A 21,606-nucleotide genomic window follows, 5' to 3' on the forward strand; every position below is an offset into this window, starting at 1 on the left:
TGCTGTAATTACTAATTACTCCAAATCACTGACATCCAGGGTCAGGAAGGATGACAGCAGAAACCTCAAAGAAAAGATGAGGCTCCCTTGCTGTGACAGATTTTCCGTATTCCCCAACCACAGTGCTTTTTTTTTTTATGGCTACTGTTTTCCAGTTTGATGGTGAACACAACAACAACAACAACAAACACACACACAGTCAAGATTGCTGAATGTTTACTATTGTTTCATCCGCAGTTTGACGGTGAGAACATGTATATGAGCATGACAGAGCCGAGCCAGGACTATGTGCCAGCCAGCCAGGTGGGTTAATTAATCTTCTCTGCCTTGTTTCAAATTGTAATTAAACAAATTCAGAGTTGCCTTGCAAATGAGTAGCGCTATCAGTAACTGCCGCAATCAGGAATAATCATAATTTATAAACAAAGCATTTAAGCCTTGTTTCCAGTTAATGAGATAGAGCTGATAAAACACCGGAGTTGGCATTTGTTGAAAGATACTACCTTGTTTCCTCTCCAGAATGGCAAGCAGCTGTTTCGCCAGCATGATCTTTCCCAAACAGTTGTTTTACCTTTAGGAAATAAAGTCTTTACAGGTGCAGGTTATTTGCGTTTCTGCCTATAGACGAGTTAATCATTAGAAGCTACACATGTCACAGATAGCTTTCATTATCAACTATTGGGGCAGCTGTCAACACAGGCCTACATTTATAACCAGAATCACAGGGGCCGTGAGCACTGTGCGGCTGCCTTCAGCCTCTACTGGGCGGGTAGCTTTTACGCCAAAGTGCATGATGTGACTGAAATCTTTCAAGAGCACACGTGTGGCCATTTCACTAGGAATGGCTGACAAGGTATTTAACCGTGAAAAGTGACGACAAAGGTCCAAAGAAAATGTAAATGGTTACATTTATAAAAGTGGATGCTGGGCTATTTATTTTTAGATACGTAAGACCAGGCCCTTTAATCCGGTGAGGACATTTAAATAAAGCCAAAGTATAACTGCCCTAAAGCGCAAGCATAGCATCATGCATCATAACAGCGTAAACGAAAAGTAAGTGAATAAATGAAGACAAGGGAGAATTCATAGGGGCATTTTGTAGATTCGAACGTGTTTTTTTTTTCCTGGAATAGCAGCAAAACCATGGCAGTTTGAAGTTTCAGGTATCAGTAACTGTGGTATAAACTCCGACCTAGGAGTTTTCAATGCCTGCAAAGCTGTCCAAAGAGATTTGATAACGTGTGTGGGTGGGGGAATGGAGAACGTAACTAAAACTTCTATTTTGCTTCGTGCTGGCTGTCAGTGAGTTAATCCAATGTATACGTTAGGGGTGCACGCTTTGAAATTTCTCTGAGCGCAGAACATCTCGTGCTTAACTCAAAACAGAGGCCAGCCTGCCTCTCCGTGAACTTTGCATTTAGAAGTCATTATGATCGCTGCCTCCTCTGGCAAACATTCTGGAAACTACACTATATTGTTCAGACGAGAAGGTCATCACTGAGTTCAAAGATCCGGACTCCATTTCCTTCCATTCAACTGAGTTGATCCCTTTCCGAATACCTTTGGAAGGCTGAGCTTTGCATTTAGAATCCTTAACTTCACTGAATTCATTCAGCTAAGTAGCCTCCGAGATCCATAGGTAGTTCTGAATAGGACTGTTTGATTAAAAAATGAAAAATGTTACTATTAATTTTCTCCTAACCATCAATCCCCAAACTGTACTGACAAGTTTAGTATTACGATTAGATTAAAGCAACCCAGTATCATCTCTTTGGTGCCTTTAGGGTTTTGAAGTGTAAGGGCTAATTGAATTTGTTTGAAACAGTAGAAACACAAACTCAATAAATGATTGCTGTTATAAAGCAGCTGCTCCTTTTCAGAGAATCATTATGTCCGTCTTAAAGACTTCTGGATAAAGGATTGGAAATTCAAAGCATATACATCATAACAACTTGGCTCCTTAGATTTTAAAATTCAAGTACAATAGATACTATTCAGCCCTGACTCGAATCAAACAACTATTTCAATCAGGAGTTACTAAGAATGTTTTAAATACCAGTGATTACACACATACATACATACATACCTACATATGTGCGTTAATACATACCAGTGATAATTTATGAAAGAGTAAAGAGCCCCAAATACTTTCTGTGCTTCATAGAAATATGGCAGGTTTGTGTGCCAGAAGCAAACTATTTTTTAATAATGTAGCATATATAAAAATGTTTCTAGAATGTGCCATTTTAAAAATTAGACTAATGCGAGATAATACATACTCTACTGGGGAATAAACTTTGCAAATGACATAAGTTGAATGGCCTTAGCTAAATTTTTCATTTAACATCCCTTTTGTTTACTGTAATACAGTGTGTCCAAAAATTCATTTTACCTGGTATTCTTTTAGGGAAGCTTAATCAATTTAGCCTTTTCGGCAACCATAAATAGGAGTTTAGTCATCTTACGGGGAAAAAAATAGTTTTATTCCTCTTCCTACATAACATCAAACATCTGCATAGTTTAGTAATCCAAAACAACTTGCCTCATAGCATCACTCAACAATTATAATTCCTGTTCAATTTTCAAATCAGTACATGCTCTGGGACTTACAGACTAAGTTGCTAAGTAGCAGCATATGGTTCACTACTGCTCCTGTGATGTTGCTGCGAGCAAATAGCATAATTCTAAACTTGAAATGATTTTTATAGAAAGCCAATGCTGGAATGGCTCCAGAAATGGAAGTACACTGTAAAAATTAATGATATTCTTTTAGACAGTCCCAAAGGGCAATTTGGCACTATCTACTGCATACATTCTATACCTCTTAAGCTAGTGTAGACAAATCCTTAAAATTTTTTTTGCATATAATTCTGTAATTGATAGGCAGCTTTTAAATTGAGTATACTACCTTATAATAAGCCTGACAAATATGCAATAAAAACCCATGACATTTCTACCTCTCCCTAGCTCCAGTCTTGGAATATTGACTATTTTCTCCTCTAATAGCTAGCTGTGAGTGTGCTGGCCACTCAGTGCTTTACTTTAAACACCATTTCACTTTTTTCTTTCTTTTCTTTTTTTTTCTTTTCTTTTTTCTTTTTTTTTTTTTTATTTACCATTACTGTGCGTTGAATTTAAGCAGGTGATGTGAGATTTCTTTGTGTGTTCCCAGGCCCTGGCTAAGGGGGACCGTGTTTCTTGATACCTCATGAGCTTGCAGATTCCCTCCCGAGTAGTTTGTGGGAAGTTGAGAACCTGTTACAGAAAGGAAAGCCAGACATGAAGTGTGGCCTTCTTTCTCATTTTTAACCTGTCATGTCTGATTGATCACTATGGCAGAGTAGAGAAGGGCAAGGCTTCCCACCTTAGCTCTGACTCCTCTCTGGAATCTTCCAAGCCCACACAGATTCCCATGCTCTGAGGCCTCTTACCCTGAAAAACACTCAAGCCCCTTTCTCCAGCTCCTAGAATTACAGTACCTTCAGTAGCTCCTTATACATGATTCTACTCAAGATATACGTGTTCATTTCAATTAAATACATCAAAGGAAGTGGAAGAGGAGTCTGGTTCTCTTGACCCAAATTCTCTGTGGCACCAAGGTTATTAATTCATGTTTCATTTTGAATATGTGCCACTATTTTTCCTCATTCTTTCTTTTTCCATGGCAGTTTCCAGAATATCATTTTCCATGGCTACCTGTTCATTCTGAGCTCCCCACTCACACTGGCAACATTTCCCCCAGGTCTCTGGATGCAGGAGCATTCTCATGCACGCCTCTGCTGGGGTGCTGTGTGAGAAAGGTTGAGAAGGACTGATCTTTTTTATGCAAGAAATAATCACTTGATCGGGGAATCACAAGGTTTTTCTGGTGTCAGGTCTTAGAGAAGCTTAATACTCAAGAAAGCTACTTGACTGAACATTATTTTCAATAAATCGTGTTCTCCTTGACCTTGGCTTTTACTCTGCTAAACTGTTTCCTTCGGTTTGGTTTCTGTCCCTACTACTTTCCTTTATTCCTTCCCTCCTCCTACTCCTCCTTTCTTCTTCTTCTTTTTAAAAAAATATTTTAATGTTTATTTATTTTTGAGAGAGACAGAGACAGAGCATGAGCAGGGGAGGGGCAGAAAGAGAAGGAGACAGAATCTGAAGCAGGCTCCAGGCTCTGAGCTGTCAGCACAGAGCCCGACGTGGGGCTCAAACCCACGAACTCTGAGATCGTGACTGGAGCCAAAATTGGATGCTTAACCGACTGAACCACCCAAGCAACCCCCTCCTTTCTTCTTCTTACTCTCCTTCCTTCCTCCTTATCCATGAATACCTGTCCTTTAAACTTGAACCAATTTTTATGGTTAATTCTGAGCATCACAATAAACCCGAAGTATTAAATGTCCTGACCTGAGATCTGATTTTGGATTATTTTCAGTTTGTGCAGTTTTCCCTCTGCTTATTTTCTTTTCCCCCATAGAAATCCTGTCTCTTACCTGGTCCCTCAAATCTCAAGATTAAAAAACAAAAAAACAATGATTAGGGCACATGAGTGGCTCAGTTGGTTAAGCATCCGACTCTTGGTTTCAGCTCAGGTCATGATCTCATGGTTTGTGAGTTTGATCCCCACATCAGGCTCTGTGCTGACAGCGTGGAGCCTGTTTGGGATTCTCTCTCTTCCTCTCTCTCTCTCTCTCTGCTCTCCCCCACTCATGCTCAGTCTCTCTCTCAAAAATAAATAAATATGAAAAAATGACAGTGATAAAATAGATGCAATACTATTTTTTCCTAGAATCTTAAAACTAAGTATTTAACATACCTTCCATATCACATATTTTGAATAGAAAAGTCGAAGGGCATCTAGATATTAAGAGCAGCCTGCTCACGTGAGTTTCAGGTTTGATTTCTAACTCCACTGGGCACCTGTTCCTGATGGCAGCTCAGACTCAACATATTAATTCATCAAATCAAAATCCATCACCTCCAACCTACTCCCTCATCCCTCAAATTTCTTATTCCCTATATTGCCTCTAGTCATAAGAGATAGCACTACACTACACAGTTGCCCAGAGACTTTGAGTGTCTGCCTTATCACTCAACCCTGAGTGAATCTCGGAGAGCGTTGATTCCACTTTTTTGGCATAACTTTTGAATCAGCCTCTTCTTTCCTTCTACATTATTACTGCCTGAGTCCCAGGCTTCACAGTGTCTCATTAACTTCCCCCCGCTAAAGTCCCTTCCACCTTTCCATTTCTGTCGTCCCTGTTGCCGAATGCTCCGTGTCTCTTCCCTCTTTACATGCCTCCACGCCTCTCCAGAGGGTGGTCGGAGTGATCGGTGGACACATTGGCCCCTCCGTGGCATGTGGCATGCTTGTAGAATTGGTACCCATTTCCTTGTCTAGGCCACCTGATTGCGAGCTGTTGAAGACAGGATTCACCCTGGGTTCTCCCTGTACCTCTTATGCTTAGAGTGTCTGGCATCAGAAGTATTCTTTGTTAAAAGAAGAGCGAGTGATTACAATATTTGGTGTACATTTGTAAAAATCGTGTTGACTCTTTGAGTCTTCTCCTTACAAGGAATTTCCAGTCCTGCACTTCAGCCACTTAGGGGTTCTGGCCTTGCTCATTTCGTTCCAGTAGCTTCTCTCCATCTGGGCACCAGAGCCTTGACACATCAGCAAAAGGCATCAGCACTCCCATCTCTGCAGTGAATCACTTCAAGGTCAAGACGCAAAGAATTAATGTGATAATAAACTAGATCATAATAGGCAGTTTTTCCTACAAGAATATTGCATTTCTATTTTTCGTAAGCAATCCACTGGTCGTAGAGCCAATAGGATTCTCCGTGTTCCTTTTTGTACAGTAGTTTCTTAAATCTGCTGTTAGAATTACAATGTTTTGAGACCTGCAAACATATTAAAAATGATATGCTTTTAATTACATGTTTTCTAATGAGAAAATTCTCTAGGTTAAAGTATAAATGAGGTATGAAAAAGGGCCTAGAAAGCATAATATTTTAAAGAGCCTTTTTGGAGGGAAAAAACCCTGCTTTTGACTATGGGCCATAAAATTTCCATGATTGTGACATAAATTTGAACTGTAAATTAGACCAATTACTTCTAGATTGGTTCCTTTTGGCAGAAATTTCAGGAATAAAGTCAACTTGACTTTTTGACCATTGACCCAATAAAATGGGGAAACTGCCATGCTTTGAGTAATCTAGTTAGTCCAACAGAGTCTGGCTTCTTAACGAGCCCAAACTAGTTACTCAAACCAGTCTTCAGTGTAACATTCAAATGATTACTCTGCGCAGTCCCGGAGGTATTCATTACAGACAAAATTGCTGTTGTTGCCTTGCATACAAGCTGAGTTTTCAATGGGAAATGAAAGGATGCCTGGAAAAATAGGCCACCTAATTAAGTTAAACTACTCTAGCATTTGGCTTGACATCTTCATTACTCAAAATTAAAAAGATGCTTCACTTGAGCACACAAGTTACTATTGTTTATGTTGTTTTCTTCCTAAATTGGCTTCTTACATGGAAGTCTGTTTTTCAGAATTATATCTGGAAATAGCTTGCATATTTCTTACAGTTTATAAAAATGTCTTAATAGCTATATGGGTTGGGAACATGGGCACCATACAAACATATATCTTAGGGCTCTTGATAGCCAAACACACATCAGTCTTCCTGCATATTTTCTTGATCATTTGCCTATTGATAATAATTGAAATTTAGATGATTTTTCAGCCACCCAGTCTTTGTTATTATTAGTGTTATGAGCGGGGTATTGACTCTGTTAGCTATAAATGATCAGTTACATAAGAAATACGATTCCTCAAAAAAAAAAAAGCAAAAAAATAAAACCCCCAAAAAAACCCTTTAAGTAGACCCTAAGATTTAAACTGAAATTCATTTGTCCAGTAGAAGTGTTTTATATCAACCTCTCTAGCAGAGCTATTTTGGGAAATTTTCAAACATAAACACCCGGAGAGCACACCATCTACTGATTGCCAGTTCCCACTCATTGATACTAATGAGGCAGCTGACAGGTTAAATGTTGTGTATCATATACATTTCCAAGCTGTGGGATTTGTGAATATAAGACTCATTTTTTATTTCACAAAATGAATGTGTGTTGCCGAGGATGCTTGTGACTTTTATGATAATTGTCTAATAGTATGTTTTTTTAGGCATCAGGGAGATGCATTTCAGTGATAAACGCTCTGAGAATATCTGAGTGGAATAGCACTGGGGGCAAAAACAGATTCTCGAAAACACCTCAGGCTTCGTTTGGAGGAGGGTTTGTTCCGTGGGCCACCATCAAGTGACACCAAGGCATTTTGGCACTGGCGAGGGTGCTGGATCTCCAGGACACCGCCTGGCCGGTTCTGCAGGTGCACGGGATACATTTTGAACGTAGCCCGTTGGCTCGTTCACAACTGTATTTTGTGGATTTGCTCCTTAGCATGTGAATGATTATGAAAAGCTAAATGATCCTCCCTGTGAAGTGTTGCAGTATAGCACATGCTAGATTTTTTGTCTGGCACTTACGCCAGTAAACCTGTCACTAACGCGTGTCTGTAAAATAGGTATGGTCTTTCAAGTTAAGAATAGTAACATGTTGACTGAGGTCATCGGTCCATGCCAACTCCGCTTCCAAGACCCTTAAAGATTGTTCTAAAGAAATACTACCATTTAATCAACGCCAGTACATCAAGTAGAAACGATTTTGCCCATTTTTAGTGTAAGAACACTGAAGCTTGGAAAAGCTGAGGTTTTTGCCACCCACCCATCTCTCTCCTGAGACCTCCTTCTTCATATCTTCCTCTGCCACCTAAACACCTTTAAAAAAGTGTCAAGTTTCCCTTTGCAGTTTCAGTTCCTCGGTTTTGGAACAGACTTAGCTAGACTTCCCAGAAACACAGGTTTCAGTTTAATCTTTATGTCTATCCGTATTTTTTTTCTCTCCTGTGTGTGTGTGTGTGTGTGTGTGTGTGTGTGTGTGTTTCTGATCTATGTTATTTCACAGTTTGGATATAAAAACTTATAATTATAACCCTAATGGTTTGAAATTAATTGGTGGCTGTCTTGAAAAATATTCTCCATACATTCCTTGGTGCTTACACGTTATGATAATTACTCCTGTCGCAAGCAGAGTCAAGCAAATGACTTCTTAGTCCTACCATACAATTATTCAAATGGAGGAGCCTGGCCTGAAGCTCACAAGGGCTCTGATGGCCATTGTTTGAGGCCGATTGGTATTGACTTCTTGTGGATAGTCTTCCTTGTACGCAGATGGGTGTCTCCTTGCATTTCAGAAGGCCCTCCTTCAAGAAGGGCTAAACCTACTGTGAGTTGCGTTTTCTGAATGCACAAAGCAGAGTGGCCTTAGGGGAATGGGGTTGGGGGCAGGTAATAGAATTGCAGGGGTGGGGCAGGCTGTCAGACCCAGACACAAGTTGCCCTCACGGAAGCCTGGACTTGTCTATACTGTGACTACTGAGCTGTTTATTTCTTATGCTCTGACTTCAGTTAAACTTCTTGCTTGTCAAGATGATGGTAAGTTGTGGTAGGAAGCTTCTGCTTGGCCAGAAGTTTAGGTTAGCGCCCCCCTACCCCCAAGGTAATGAATGAATTAAATCCATAATAATAATAAAAGCTGTCAGTTGGCAGCCCCCTGTGTCTGGCAAGGAACTGAGCAAAAGCTTTGCATACATTATCTCATTTAATCCTTATAACAGTTCAGTAAGGATGACAGAGGTAGTGTGTCTGGCCAAACAGCAAAAAGCTAGTAAGTATCAGAGCTAAGATTCTGGCCTAGGAAGGCCTAATGCCCAAGTCAAGTTCCATCCTTGCTCAGTGAGGCTTCATTTTATTTTAGAACTTCAAGGTCAAGAGATGTTAACGGACTAACCTCAACCACCTTGTTAGTACTGAGATAACTTCTCAGTACTGTTACACGTGTGGGAATAGTCTGAAAAATATTAGGGTGAAGCAAATGAATTTGCAAATTTCCATCGTTCACCTACAAAAGCAGCAATTTCATATTCCAATTTCAGTTTCCTATTTCCGACCCGTTCAAACACACATAAAAACGGTACAAAGGTGAGGTGTTTTTGTGGCGCCCCCTGCTTCTTTTATTTATCCGGGGGTGACGATTCCTTCCTTCCCCTCTTCTCTAGCCTTTCCCACCCCTTTCTCACCACCGCTCTCCTCTTTCCTCTGTATTCTCACGGCTTTTCTTGTCCAGGGCTGGTACACTTTTCCCACCCTGCCCACTTCTCCTTTCTTCCTCCGGGAGGTAAATAAAGGACAAGAAGTCTTCCCAAAGAAGACCCTTCGGGCCACTCTTCCCCAGGGATCCCACTTCTGGGTAACTGAAGATGAGGGTCTAATCTCCACTCAACGGAGGAAGCTGTCTCCAATTGTTCAACCTTTTTGTTTTCTTCCCACGTCCATACCTTCAGCTCCACTTCAGGGTAAGCTTGCGTCCTAGCAAAGACTGGAGGTAGGATGACCCTCAGCTCTCTAGGGGTCTACTTGGAGTTGATTCCTAGTAAAGGATCCAAAGAGTAGGGATTGCCTCTGAGAGGGTGATGAGTAAACAGGAGCCCCTCTTTCCTTTTCCTGGCCCCCCCTTGATGGAGGGAGGTGACAAACCAAGAGCACACACCATCTGTTGAGTTCTCCTCCTCCGCTGACCTGGCTTCCTGATGAAGAATGTGATTTTGCAGACCCAACATTTACTGATTTCTATGCCATGGGCAGAAATGAAAAGAGTGGCCATAAACACATACAACATGTATTGTGAAGTATACATATAAAATATGTACATATAAAAATAGGCCAGCACTGAATGCTCAGTTCCATACTGGCTGCCTGATGGGACATAGCAAATAGTACTTGACCAAAAATCCATTTAACACAGGTTTTTTTTAAAAAAAGAAAATTTTTCAAAGCCGAAAGTCTGTCTGTGGCGTCAGATGGTATCTTGAAGACCAATGCATTTTATTCAGGCATTATGTATAAACAGTAAATCTCTAATGATGTTGTGGGTGTCCTCTCTGCCCACCTAGTTCTAGAAATACAAACAAATTATTTAACCTCTCTGTACCTCATTTTCCTTAACTGCAGAGTGGAGGCATAGTACTCAAAGTCTTCTCTACAGTGAACATTCTAGGATTCCATTTGAACAAAAATATAGAACTTGAGAACAGTATCCTAAGGGGAAAAAATGCATGGGGTTCTTCATCACAGTGTAGCTCATAACAGGAAAATCAGAAACCCTAAATATTTATTAACAGGGAATCAATAGGATAAATTATAGAAAATGTACACGTGAGATAATGTGCAGCCATTTAAACAACAATGTGGATGATATTTATTGGCCCGGAAAATCATCCCTGATTCCTTTTCGGTGATCAGACTAAATTTCATGATGGAATAATAAAATAATAAATAACAATGTAGCTAACAATTTATTGATTGCTCATATGAGCCAATTTATTACTCAAATTATTTATGTTACCTCGTTCATCTCATTTAAGAATGATTACCTGTAATGAACTGAATACAAATGTCATCCTTATTTTACAGATTTGGAAACTGAGGCTGAGAGAAATTCAGTCCTTACACCTGCTAAGAGGTCAGCTGAGATTTGCAGATAGCGTTTCTAGGCTCAAAATCAGAGCTCTGTGATCTGACTTAAAAACCCAAAACAAAATAGCAAATACGGGCTGTACAAAATCTTGAGAGACACACATTTTTTAAAATGCTTATTTATTTTTGAGAGAGAGAGAGAGAGAGAGAGACAGGGTGTGAGCAGAGGAGGGGCAGAGAGAGAGGGGGACGCAGAACCCAAAGCAGGCTCCAGGCTCTGAGCTGTCAGCACAGAGCCTGATGCAGGGCTTGAACTCATGAACCACAAGATCGTGACCTGAGCCCAAGCGGGCGCTTAACCGACTGAACCACCCAAAAGACACACATGTTTTAATAGTGGGGGTTTTTTTCTGAGTGGATGGACTAACAGTGATTTCTTTATATATATGTATATATACATACATGTATATATGTCATGTATATTTTTTTCTGGTTAACATGGATTATTTATAAAATAAAGCAAAAAAAAATGCTGAACTGAATCTCAAACTATATGAACTCAGTGTGAGAATTCAAAACATCTGAAAAACTAAAAAAAGTATAGCTGCGTTTGTACATAGAATTGCATGCTCAACAGTGATATTTAAATATTTTAATTACCCCTTTTAAGCCCTCAGTATAGAATGACAACTTGTTACCAGAAGAACATCCTTGGGCCCTTACCAGGGTTTCAGAAGTGGCTCTTCTCTTCCTAACCATTCGTGTGTGCATTGTGGCTTATTGGGGGAAGTTCGTTATTTATTTCCCAGAAGCTTGTTTTTTTATCTGGTGTTTTGGGGGGAATTTTTTTGTTTTGTTTTGTTTTGTTTTGTTTTGTTTTAACCAAAGCGGCCCGTGAGACAGCGGCACACAACACTGGTTTTAAAGTATCCCCAAAAATGTAGCTCGGAGACTCACGCAGTCCCCCAAACAGCACCGAGAGGAAATAAACGTTCCCCATTTCAGTATCATTCGTGACGTGTGGCAGCAGAACTGTCCATATGTCAATGCTAAAGGCCTTTCTGGAAGTCTGTGGAGAAGTGGGCTGCCACCAGCCTTGGTTCACAGAAGAGCGTTGGACTACCTTGCCCTACCCACCCCCAATCTGAAGGGGCTTGGCTCATTGCCCCAGGATGCCTGTGTCCTCGAAGCTTCTGGAATCAGAACTCACCCAATCCTGGCCCTACGAGCCTATGTGAGCCATTCATGGGGGCAGCCTCAAGTCACCCTCAAGTTTTCTGGTCTCATTCAGGCTGTACTCATTGGGTTTTCAATTATGAAAAAACATAATCCAATAAAAGCCAGCCCCAGTAGAGGACTGAATTGGGCTCAGGACCCCCAAGTTTATTTTGCACAGTGGGGCCGATCTTGCCCCTAGAGTTTCCCAAGAGGCTGAAGACCTGACCTTGCTGTTGAATCTCCCTGCTGCATTGTCCAGACTCGCTCATTTGTTGTTTTTATGATCCTCCCTTGATCACATAGTGCATTTCGGCCCATGTGTCTGATATCCAGGCCCTGTTATCGGGGTCATCCTGCTTGTCACGATCTCTTCATCATCCCAGCTTCAAGTAATTCCACTTCCGTTTACACTTGACGCTTCCACCACGCTCTTTACTGGGCGTGTAAGGTTTTAAATATTTTCTGATTCACCTTCTTCACTCATCGTTCTCTGTATCTCAGATCCCACTCCAGAGGACGCCTTACACATAGTAGGGACACAATAAATGCTCCATGACAAGGGAGGGGCTTGTGGCCTTTTGCTTAGCACAGGTTACAAAAAACGAGTGAGCACCAGTAAAATAAATGTTGTACTTTTTTACCAAAAACAATTCCATTTGGATAACTGTTGCTTGAAAAAATTAGTACATTGTGTGTTTTTAAATGAAGATGATTTATTGCTATTGTCTAACATGTGAGGAAAGACAAAGAAATTGTTTGCAGGATCATTGGTTTGAGCACATCAATGGCACTGTTGGACAATTCTTGCTGAGTGTTAAGATGATTTATGTAACAGACCGAAGCTTTCCACAGTAATACATTATAGTCTCCAGCTATCAACCCTTGTTCCTGCAGGGACAAAAGAATCTGAAAAATACCGACTTCTGAAAGTCTCCTCTAAAGAAATTGGAGATCACGGTGATGCTGTTTAATCTCTTTCGAGAGAAATCACCATTACATGCAATGTCTTAACTTCTGAAAACAGACACAGGAAGTTTATCATGTTTCTTTTTTTAAGAAAACCATTTTTCTAAGAAACTCTTCAGTTTCCTTTCCTTTCCATTTAGTTATTGGAACCAGGGCGACAAGAATTTTCAATGAAGGATGAAACGCATTTAAACGTCCGTACTTTGCCATCCTGAAACTTCAGGAATTACGTTACAGATTAAAAATTAAGGCATTCTGGATATATGGGATGGCAGTGCTATTTATTTTTCTTTCAAATAAAGATCTATATGAGAAACATATTTTACAGTGTTATAACCATAGCCATATTTTTAGTGTATCCATGATTGCATGAAGCCATCACATAATTTAAAGATATGTACAAGATGATATCTTTTGAATTCTTCTGAGTTACGGGACTTCTTGTCACCAAAGATTGAGTGCTCTGTATAATGATTGCAATATGTGGACAGCGACCCGCAAAAACAAGGCCCCTCTGGTGGCAAAACTCGATTTTAAAAAGAGAAGAAAAGGCAACGTCTGGAAGAGAGTTCCCATTATTTGTTCCTGGTCTGCACATAGGAACACTCTCTCTAGATGGTATGAAAACATGAATTCTCTGTAGTCAAGAGAAAAACCCTAATTAACATCCCACTTCCAGATGCAATTGTGTGGGATACGAATAAAAAATAAGAACAGGCTGTAGCGAAAGGAAATGTGGATTGCAGAAGGAGAAAATAATGTAAACAGGATACCCAGGTCACGGAATATGTTAAGCAATATGATTAAAAAGGAATGCGAGTATGTAATTAAACAGACAGGGGGGATGGGATCTTCCAGAAGGCAGGTGAGACATTTCCTTTCCCTTTTCACTAAAATGGGGTTACTGGGAGGGCTCAACAAGGGCGAGGAGAATGGCTTTAGCCAAATGGCCGGAAAGGCATCCCAACAGATCAAATCAAAAGGGATTGGAAGGACCTTCTGTTACTTTGCTATGACCCAGTCTCTTGATTCAAGTCTCAAAAACAATCTAGCAGTTTGACCTCCTTGCCAAGAATCTCCCAGTGAAGACAGCCTTTCTATAACACAAGCAAGTCTGTGAGGAAGTATAGCTTTTGTTGCAAATGTAGACACTGAAACTGTGGCTCACAAGGTCGTTGGCCTTTTCCCTGGGTCAGTAGGAGCGGACCTGTCAGGCAGCCATCAGCCTGGGCTTCGGGTCTGCCTTGCACACTTCCCGGAAAAGGAGACCCGTAGCCCTCTGCACGGTTAAGTCGTTACCCTCAGAGCTCTTCCACAGCCTTCACCTGCTCACTGTTTCCCACTATTATTTTATTCCTTCATTTCAAAAATGCACTTTCCTTCCATTAAAATAAAGGCCGAACTTTATCTTAGGTATTTATGAGGAGCAATGAAGTGAAAGCATTAGGTATGGATGGGGCTATACTTTGTTTCAGTATGAGTTCTGTTCAATGGCAGATATACTGAAATTTCTTTATAATGATGTCTAAACCCTCTCCTACACTGTCTGTAGTTGTTTGTTTTCTTGGACATGACCCATTCCATGGCATGTATAAACCCATTTAATAATAGCCATAGCTATGCTAAAGCTGCCATTTATCAAGAACATTCTATGTGGCCGACATAGATTATTAGGTTTTTAAGTTACCTTATGTGTTTGCTTTCAATGCTCGAAAGAACCCCATGAAGCAGGTTTTAAAACAGGCTCACAAGGAATAAGAAATTTGCCCCAGAACACACACTAATAAATGCTTCAGAGAACCTAGATACAATTCCTGTCCTCTGGACTCCAGAGGCTTGATTCCTTCCAGCACACTCTTGGTTGTTCTTATCAGTCCCTGAAGGAATCCTTATGCATACTCTCTACCGATCCCAGTATCTATCCCCTTCTCTTCGCAGAAGACTGTAGCATCTTAGAAGCTAACTGTACAAATACCAATGGTGCGGTTTTAAGAAAATGAATTTACTATTTAGAACTATGGAAATACTCTCTTGAGGATGATAATATTTTGAAATTACTACCTTAATGTTTCCAACCGTCCCTTGGTGGCCTTGAAAAGCTCATATGTATTATGGACTTGGCCAAGCCTTGTGATAGTACAGCCCACCCCAGGCCACATTCCATGACTCTTGACTTCTGTTCCCTGGTCACAAGGGGTGCACAGAGCCTCTGGCACTACAGTAGAGCTGTCCTAGGTCACATCCCAGCACCAGCCGTATGATGAGACTCTCCTGTGCCTAGGATCAGTGAGTAGCTTCAGATCAGGGAGAGTCAGGTTAAGTAGCAATTGTAGAACTTAGAGTTCTTTGAATCATTTAGATCATACAGACTGGCTATTATTTAGAGCAAATCATTTTGCATGCTTCTTTGTTTCCAATTGACCTTTCATTCACCTGGTAAAGATCCAAGATAAAAGTATTGGCTTGAATTTCATGCCACTATCCCTAGATAATTTTTCTCCGTATGTATAGATGGTTCCCGTTGACTTTTATCATTCCCAGCGGTGAAGGCAAGCTGTAGGACTCAGTCTGCTGATAAGATTCTCATCTCTAGACTAGAAGGAGTGTGAGGCCCTATGAAGACTGATAAGGAATATGAAACTACCGAGCAAGTCCATATGTAGAATTCTCCAGAATTCTACTCTGGAATCAAGCCCATAGATCCTCGGAGGACACGGGATTGGCTCTTTCATGGTCTCTAATTCAGGCTTAGAAAACAAAACAAAACAAAAAACAGAACACAATGAGAAAGAATGAAATCTGGCCATGTGTAGCAACATGGATGGACCTTGAGGGTGTTATGCTGAGCGAAATAAGTCAGGCAGAGAAGGACAAATATCATATGTTTGCACGTATAGGAGGATTAGGAGGAACTTGACGGAGGAACAAGGGGGAGAAGAAGGGGGGAAATGGTGGGGGAAAGGGAGAGAGGCAAACCATGAGAGACTCTTGAATGCTGACAAAAACTGAGGACTGATGGATGTGGGGGGGAGGGGGGGATGGGCATGGAGGAGGGCACTTGTGGGGATGAGCACTGAGTGTTATGTGGAAACTAATTTGACAATAAACTATTTGTAAAAAAAAAAAAAAAAGGATAATAAAAGAGCACTGTGAAAAAAAAAACAAAAAAACAAAAAACAGAACATAGTCCTGTATGTCATGGGATAGGCAAGGGCCTTAGAAGGGATTCTTGGCCCCAACACAACTGGAGAATGAAAAATACCTGAATCTCTTGGCCTTTCTGAGACTTGAAGGAAGAAAATAAGGCCAAGTCATAAAAGGACCTTAAGTCAGTAGACCAGTGTGGTAGGACCACTGATCACCCAAGGATAGACTTAACAGAAGCCTCCAGTGACTACCTCGCCCCAGCTCTCATCACAGTGTCCCTGTTCTTTGCTCAGAGTACCTTCTCATCCGCTCTGTGCTCACTTGTACAGTTAGGCCCCTGCTGCTAGCCAGGCAAGGACATCAGACCTGCCGTTCTCAAGGGGTCCTGATGTGAAGCTGAGGTTTCCGCGGGGTCCTTAGCTGATGTTCTACCTGCAGGAAGGTCTAGATTTCTGAGAATCTACGAGCCCCAGACTCACCAGGACAAGGGTGACCATCTGGGACCCCTGTGTCTCTATTGAATGGTAAGCACAAGCCATTTCAGGACAGATCAACAGGCCAAACTACATCGCCCCAGCCTTTCTCGGGCTACTCAAGCCTTCATATCTGTAGCAGGATATTTTTGGCTTCCTGACATGCTGAGAGATTAACGTTACCTACCATGTTGTCAGCTGACCAGTGCAAAGTCTTGGGAACACAGGGTATTTATCCATGCCCTTGGAATAAAAGTGATATATTCCCAAACTTCTTGCCTTTAAAAAGTCACCTAAGCATTTATTCATTCATACATGCATGCATGCATCCAGTGGGTCATTTGCTAATTTGTTCAGCAAACACTGAATACTGTTTCTAACCAGCCAGCCTCATGGGGAATACGGAACATACGGAACCATTTTCGATTGTAATCCATTCCTCCAAAACACTGCAACTTTCTCTAATACATAGCTTCCTATTGTTAAGTCAAACTCATGCCTATTAAGTTTTTAAAAATTAAAATAAAGACGTCATTTCGTAGAAATCAGCATTGAGGAATTAGCTAATTCATTTCCGCATTTACAAAATAATTAGTGATTAACCTGGCCTTGAGGTTTTTGTAAGTTTTGTGACATTTTGACATTTAGACAATTACGATACTTTTCTGTGGCATCAATTACACTGTAATAAGCCCCTGGCAAATAACCATATGGTGACGTCTGACGTAAAGAGCAGAAACTATCAAGTAACCTTGTGTTGTTAAAATTCCTGATCCACGTTAACTACCCGTTACCATTTAGGTTGTGAAATCTGTGGTTTTGGTATATAAGTGCCCGGATTAAATAACATTAATGTGTAATTACATGAACATATACCATCTAGCTTTGTTAAATTGCAGTACAATCATTATCACTGAATGTAAAGTGATACCAATTAAACCTTCCTTTAAAACACCACAAATTAAGATTTAACTACTGGAGAAAAGCTCGCATGTAAAGTTATGGTATACCATGGATGGAATATCCCTGAGTCCTTTCAGAGATGTAATAGCATTTATAAAATTAAAAACATCTTTTCCCTTTATCCCTGGCAGTACCTGAATGTTATTTAGTGAAGTTCCAAACAGACACCACTTAATTCTTAAAAGATAAGTGTCAACAAGGTCAGCCTTTGAAGTGTTGACACAAAGACAAATTATGATATCTTATGTTCATGTAGCGTAAGTATAGTGAGAAATGGTAAAATATAGTAAAAAATCGTGAGATTGGCACTGGAATGTAATTTGGGATAAGAAACAACCTGATACTGAAGCTAAAGTTAGTTCTTAAATTATGGAATTTTGTGGATCAAAAACCACTGGGTGTTGGCCACTTGGTATCATTCAACCTAATAAAATAGTAGCCATTAAACTGCTTATAATGTCACAGCGTATATCGATCCCTCGTGTATTCTGAGCCCACTGGTTACCAGCTGAGTCAAAGTTACTTAAATTCTGAGCCTCAGTTTTCTCTTCAGGAACACAGGATAATGTAGCTACACTCAGGACTGTCGTTAAAGATTAAGTGAATACAACAGAGTCAAAGCACTCAGCACAGTGCTTTTTACAAGACCAGCATTAACAAAAGTGCTTCCCCTCTCTCTCACCTCCCCACCTCGAATCTTTGATGCTCCTTCTTAAATCAGTGCTCGTACAAGGAACTAATGGTTTAGATCTATTGGCTCAAGGTCTAAACTACATCAAGCAAATAAGAATTTAAGCAAATGTACAATTTTGACACGGAGCACTAACGTGTTTTTCAGGCAAGAGATCTAGACTATAGTCAGGGAGAGTTGGTAACGGACGTTTGAACTCTCAGAGCTGGTGATTTTTTAGCAGAGCTTCAGATATCTAAGGAGACTGATCTGCAAAGATGAATCCAGTCTTGCCTTCATCTGTGTCTGGTGTCTAACCTACACGTGCCTCTACGTGACCAGGTCTGAATTCCAGATGTCCCCAGTAGCGCTCCGTTTCATCCTGCCTTCTGACGGCACCTAAACAAATATAGTAAAACTTGTACAACATTTAGCAAGTGCAACTTGAAGATTTTCTTTCTGTTAGACAAATAGACGCCATCTGGAAAAAATAACCCCAGGCGCTTGGACGCAGGAGCATGAAGCTTATTGGCTGAATACCCGATGAATACCTTACATTACTTTCTTTGGCTCCTACCCTCGGCCTGCTCATTTCAAATCTTGCACACTTCAGCAGGCCCTGTGCTGTCAGAAAAGCAAGGCCTGTTACCCGTGCACTCAAACACTATGAAGACATGCTTAGTTTGAAAGATAGGCTTGCAAGAATGAACCAGACCCAGACTGTTTCCTCCTCATCATAACACCTGCTCCATAAAGGACTGCTAGATACCACTTTGCCTCGATATTAATTGGAAACAATATTTTACTATCCAGTCTCCCTTCATATTTTCAATGGCTGCCACATTCTGTTTTAAACAGGAGTGTCCTCTCTCTCAAGCTGCTTTCCAAAAGGAAAAGCCCTACATATGTTGTTATTTGTTTACTGATTGAATTATTCGTATTCCTACATTTTATTTCACTCCTTATTTGTATTATATTCCTAAATTCTTATTATAACAATGTTAGTGTGATTTTCTCTCTCACATTAGCTGAACTGAACCTAAGTGCTGTAATATTAGTTATTAGCTTTTAGAGGAAAATCAAAGAAATGGGAGTCATCAGAAATCAAGAGAACAATCTTCACTTTATTTTGATGGTATAATCTTCGTGATAAAAATAGCTTTAAAGGCTTTTTTCCCCCGTATCAAACTTTCTATGCAACCACACTTACGAGACATGTTTAAGTTCCTTCTTTGCTAATTATTTTTTCTTTTGCCAGTTGTAAACATGCAGCTTTTCAAAGCTCTAAAGCGATTTTCCCAGAACTTCTGGAATTCATTTTATGACATCTCATGATCTGAGCAGCAGGAAGTCCTATGAAACATGTTTGAGTGCACATTAATTTTATAAATTGCCTGCCTTCCCTACAATTCCCATGAAAACGGTATTCAGTTAGATTAAAACTCTTGGAGAAGTTTAATGGGAACTTTGAAAGCTGTTTGAGTTCAGTTTCTTGGAAAAATAAAACTGCCTGATGGAAGTACTCGTTATACAAGAAGCGGATATGCCTTTGAGGCAATTTTTTTCCATGAATAATAGTGAAATTACAGCAGGATAATCTGCGTGTTTGCAATGTCTTTGCCAAATCCAGAATGCTGCTTGTAATATCGTCTGAAAGGGTCATGGGTATTTGTTCCCGGTGATGGAGAAGAAGGGAATGATAATTTGCCACAATGTCATTTGTCTTTTCAGTCTTACCCTGGTCCAAGCCTGGAAAGTGAAGACTTCAACATTCCGCCAATCACCCCTCCCTCCCTCCCTGACCACTCGCTGGTGCACGTGAATGAGGTCGAAACCGGCTACCACTCTCTGTGTCACCCGATGAACCATAATGGCCTGCTACCATTCCATCCGCAAAACATGGACCTACCTGAAATCACCGTCTCCAATTTGCTGGGACAGGATGGCGCACTGCTTACTAACTCCATTTCTGTGGTAAGAATCCGCTTACCAATTTGTTGTGGGGGCCAGGGCCAGGGAGGGTGGGGTAAGGGTGGGGAGTGAGGGATATGGCGAAGGTAAGGTCGACTTTAATGCAAAGCTTTAAACTGGAGTAACACAGGGTTCTGAAACTAAGCATGTGTTTTTAGCTATGGAGAGTGTTCTCCATACGGTCCTTAATTCAGGGGGGGAAAAATCAATGAATTATATGTTTGATCACTTACATTTATAACCCAAAGTTCTAAATACTGTTTGACACTGAATGCTCAGTCATAAAGTTGATAGACTTCTCACCGCAAGTCAGAACCTTGCATCTTCTGAACAGGGACTGCTTTTAAACTGGATTTCATTTTATGGGAAGCAAGAAAACAATTTTCCTTTTTTATTTTGGAGGTACAATTCTAGTGATTAAAAATTTATCTCCATTAAAGTGTTTCAATCTATTGGACGCTTTGTCCCTATGAGTCTTCAAAAGTTCTATACTTCTCAAAGTTAGTAGGAATGTGTATCTCCTAGAAAACTAGCAAAAAAATCCATATCTGGCCTCTACCCAGAAGTCCAAGGATCTGTATTTTTAACAGGCATCCCATGTTTGAGAAACACTAACTTACCATCAAACCATCCCTTCTGATTTTTATGTCATCTTAACCCTTAATTTCTCGGTCTATATCTCGGTAGTGAAAAATATCTTCAGTAGTACATGGCCAAGGACAGAGCTCTTTACCATGTCATCAGCCTCTCCCTGAGGTTAACATTGACTTTTAATTAGCGCTCTTTGGTTTCCGTTGTTCAATCACTTAACAGCACAAGCAACTCGATTGTCACTTGGGTAAGTCACTGAACAGTGCTGTCATGTTCACAATGAATAAATTGATGAATTTGCTCATATTATATTGTTTCTGATAGGCGCCATTCTCATGATCACTTATCTAAATCATTTGGGGATATATCTCTAACTTGAGTGGCTCTACAAGGTTTTCCTGTTAATCATGAATGTGAAGGGCAGGGGTTGGCGGGCAGTGGGGGTGGGGGAAGAGTCGAAAGAAACCATGCAGTATTTTTCAAAGAATGAAGCCCAGAGCCTAATGCCATGATCGTGTCTAGATTCTCCTAAGAACTGGCAGCTAGCGCAGTGGCCAAGAGAGGAGAACTCGTTCACAGCCCTAATAGAGGCAGAAAACTGCTGCCCTCCACTTTCTAGATTATCTTGTACTCTTATAGGTTTGTCCTAAGAGTGTACGTGTTAACTATGGCTTGAGAAAAGATAAAGTGTTTTTTAAACAAACTTGCTACATTTGTAGATCTGAACAGCGTCTTTCAAAGTGGTCACCTTGAGAAGTCTCATGTCTATTCCTCTCTGGGGCTAGGCCTTCAGACCCACGTCATGAGTCAGTCAGGCATCCAGGCGACGCTTTCCTAGACAACCACCTATTCTTTCAGAAGGAGAAGAAGAGGGGTGCCTGGGTGGCTCAGTCCATTAAGTGTCTGACTTCAGCTCAGGTCAGGATCTCACGGATTGTGAGTTCGAACCTCATGTTGGGCTCTGTGCTGATAGCTTGGAGACTGCTTCAGATTCTGTGTCTGTGCCACCTCCCCCCC

At 40.7% G+C, this 21,606-nt stretch overlaps 1 protein-coding gene across 1 annotated transcript in view; it reads left to right on the forward strand.

Moving 5' to 3' along the window:
* The first annotated feature begins 245 nt into the window (after positions 1–245).
* The window catches only part of TOX (thymocyte selection associated high mobility group box), a 145,966-nt gene continuing 124,605 nt past the window's right edge, over positions 246–21,606 (forward strand). Inside the window, exons 1-2 of the mRNA XM_077751841.1 lie at positions 246–303; positions 19,759–20,001. Of these exons, the coding sequence (XP_077607967.1) occupies positions 253–303; positions 19,759–20,001 (294 nt within the window). The 5' untranslated portion in view covers positions 246–252. The remainder of the gene's footprint in view (positions 304–19,758; positions 20,002–21,606) is intronic.

The sequence above is a fragment of the Crocuta crocuta genome, unplaced genomic scaffold (genome assembly GCF_008692635.1).
Source record: "Crocuta crocuta isolate KB4526 unplaced genomic scaffold, BGI_CrCroc_1.0 scaffold20, whole genome shotgun sequence".
NCBI lineage: Eukaryota > Metazoa > Chordata > Mammalia > Carnivora > Hyaenidae > Crocuta > Crocuta crocuta.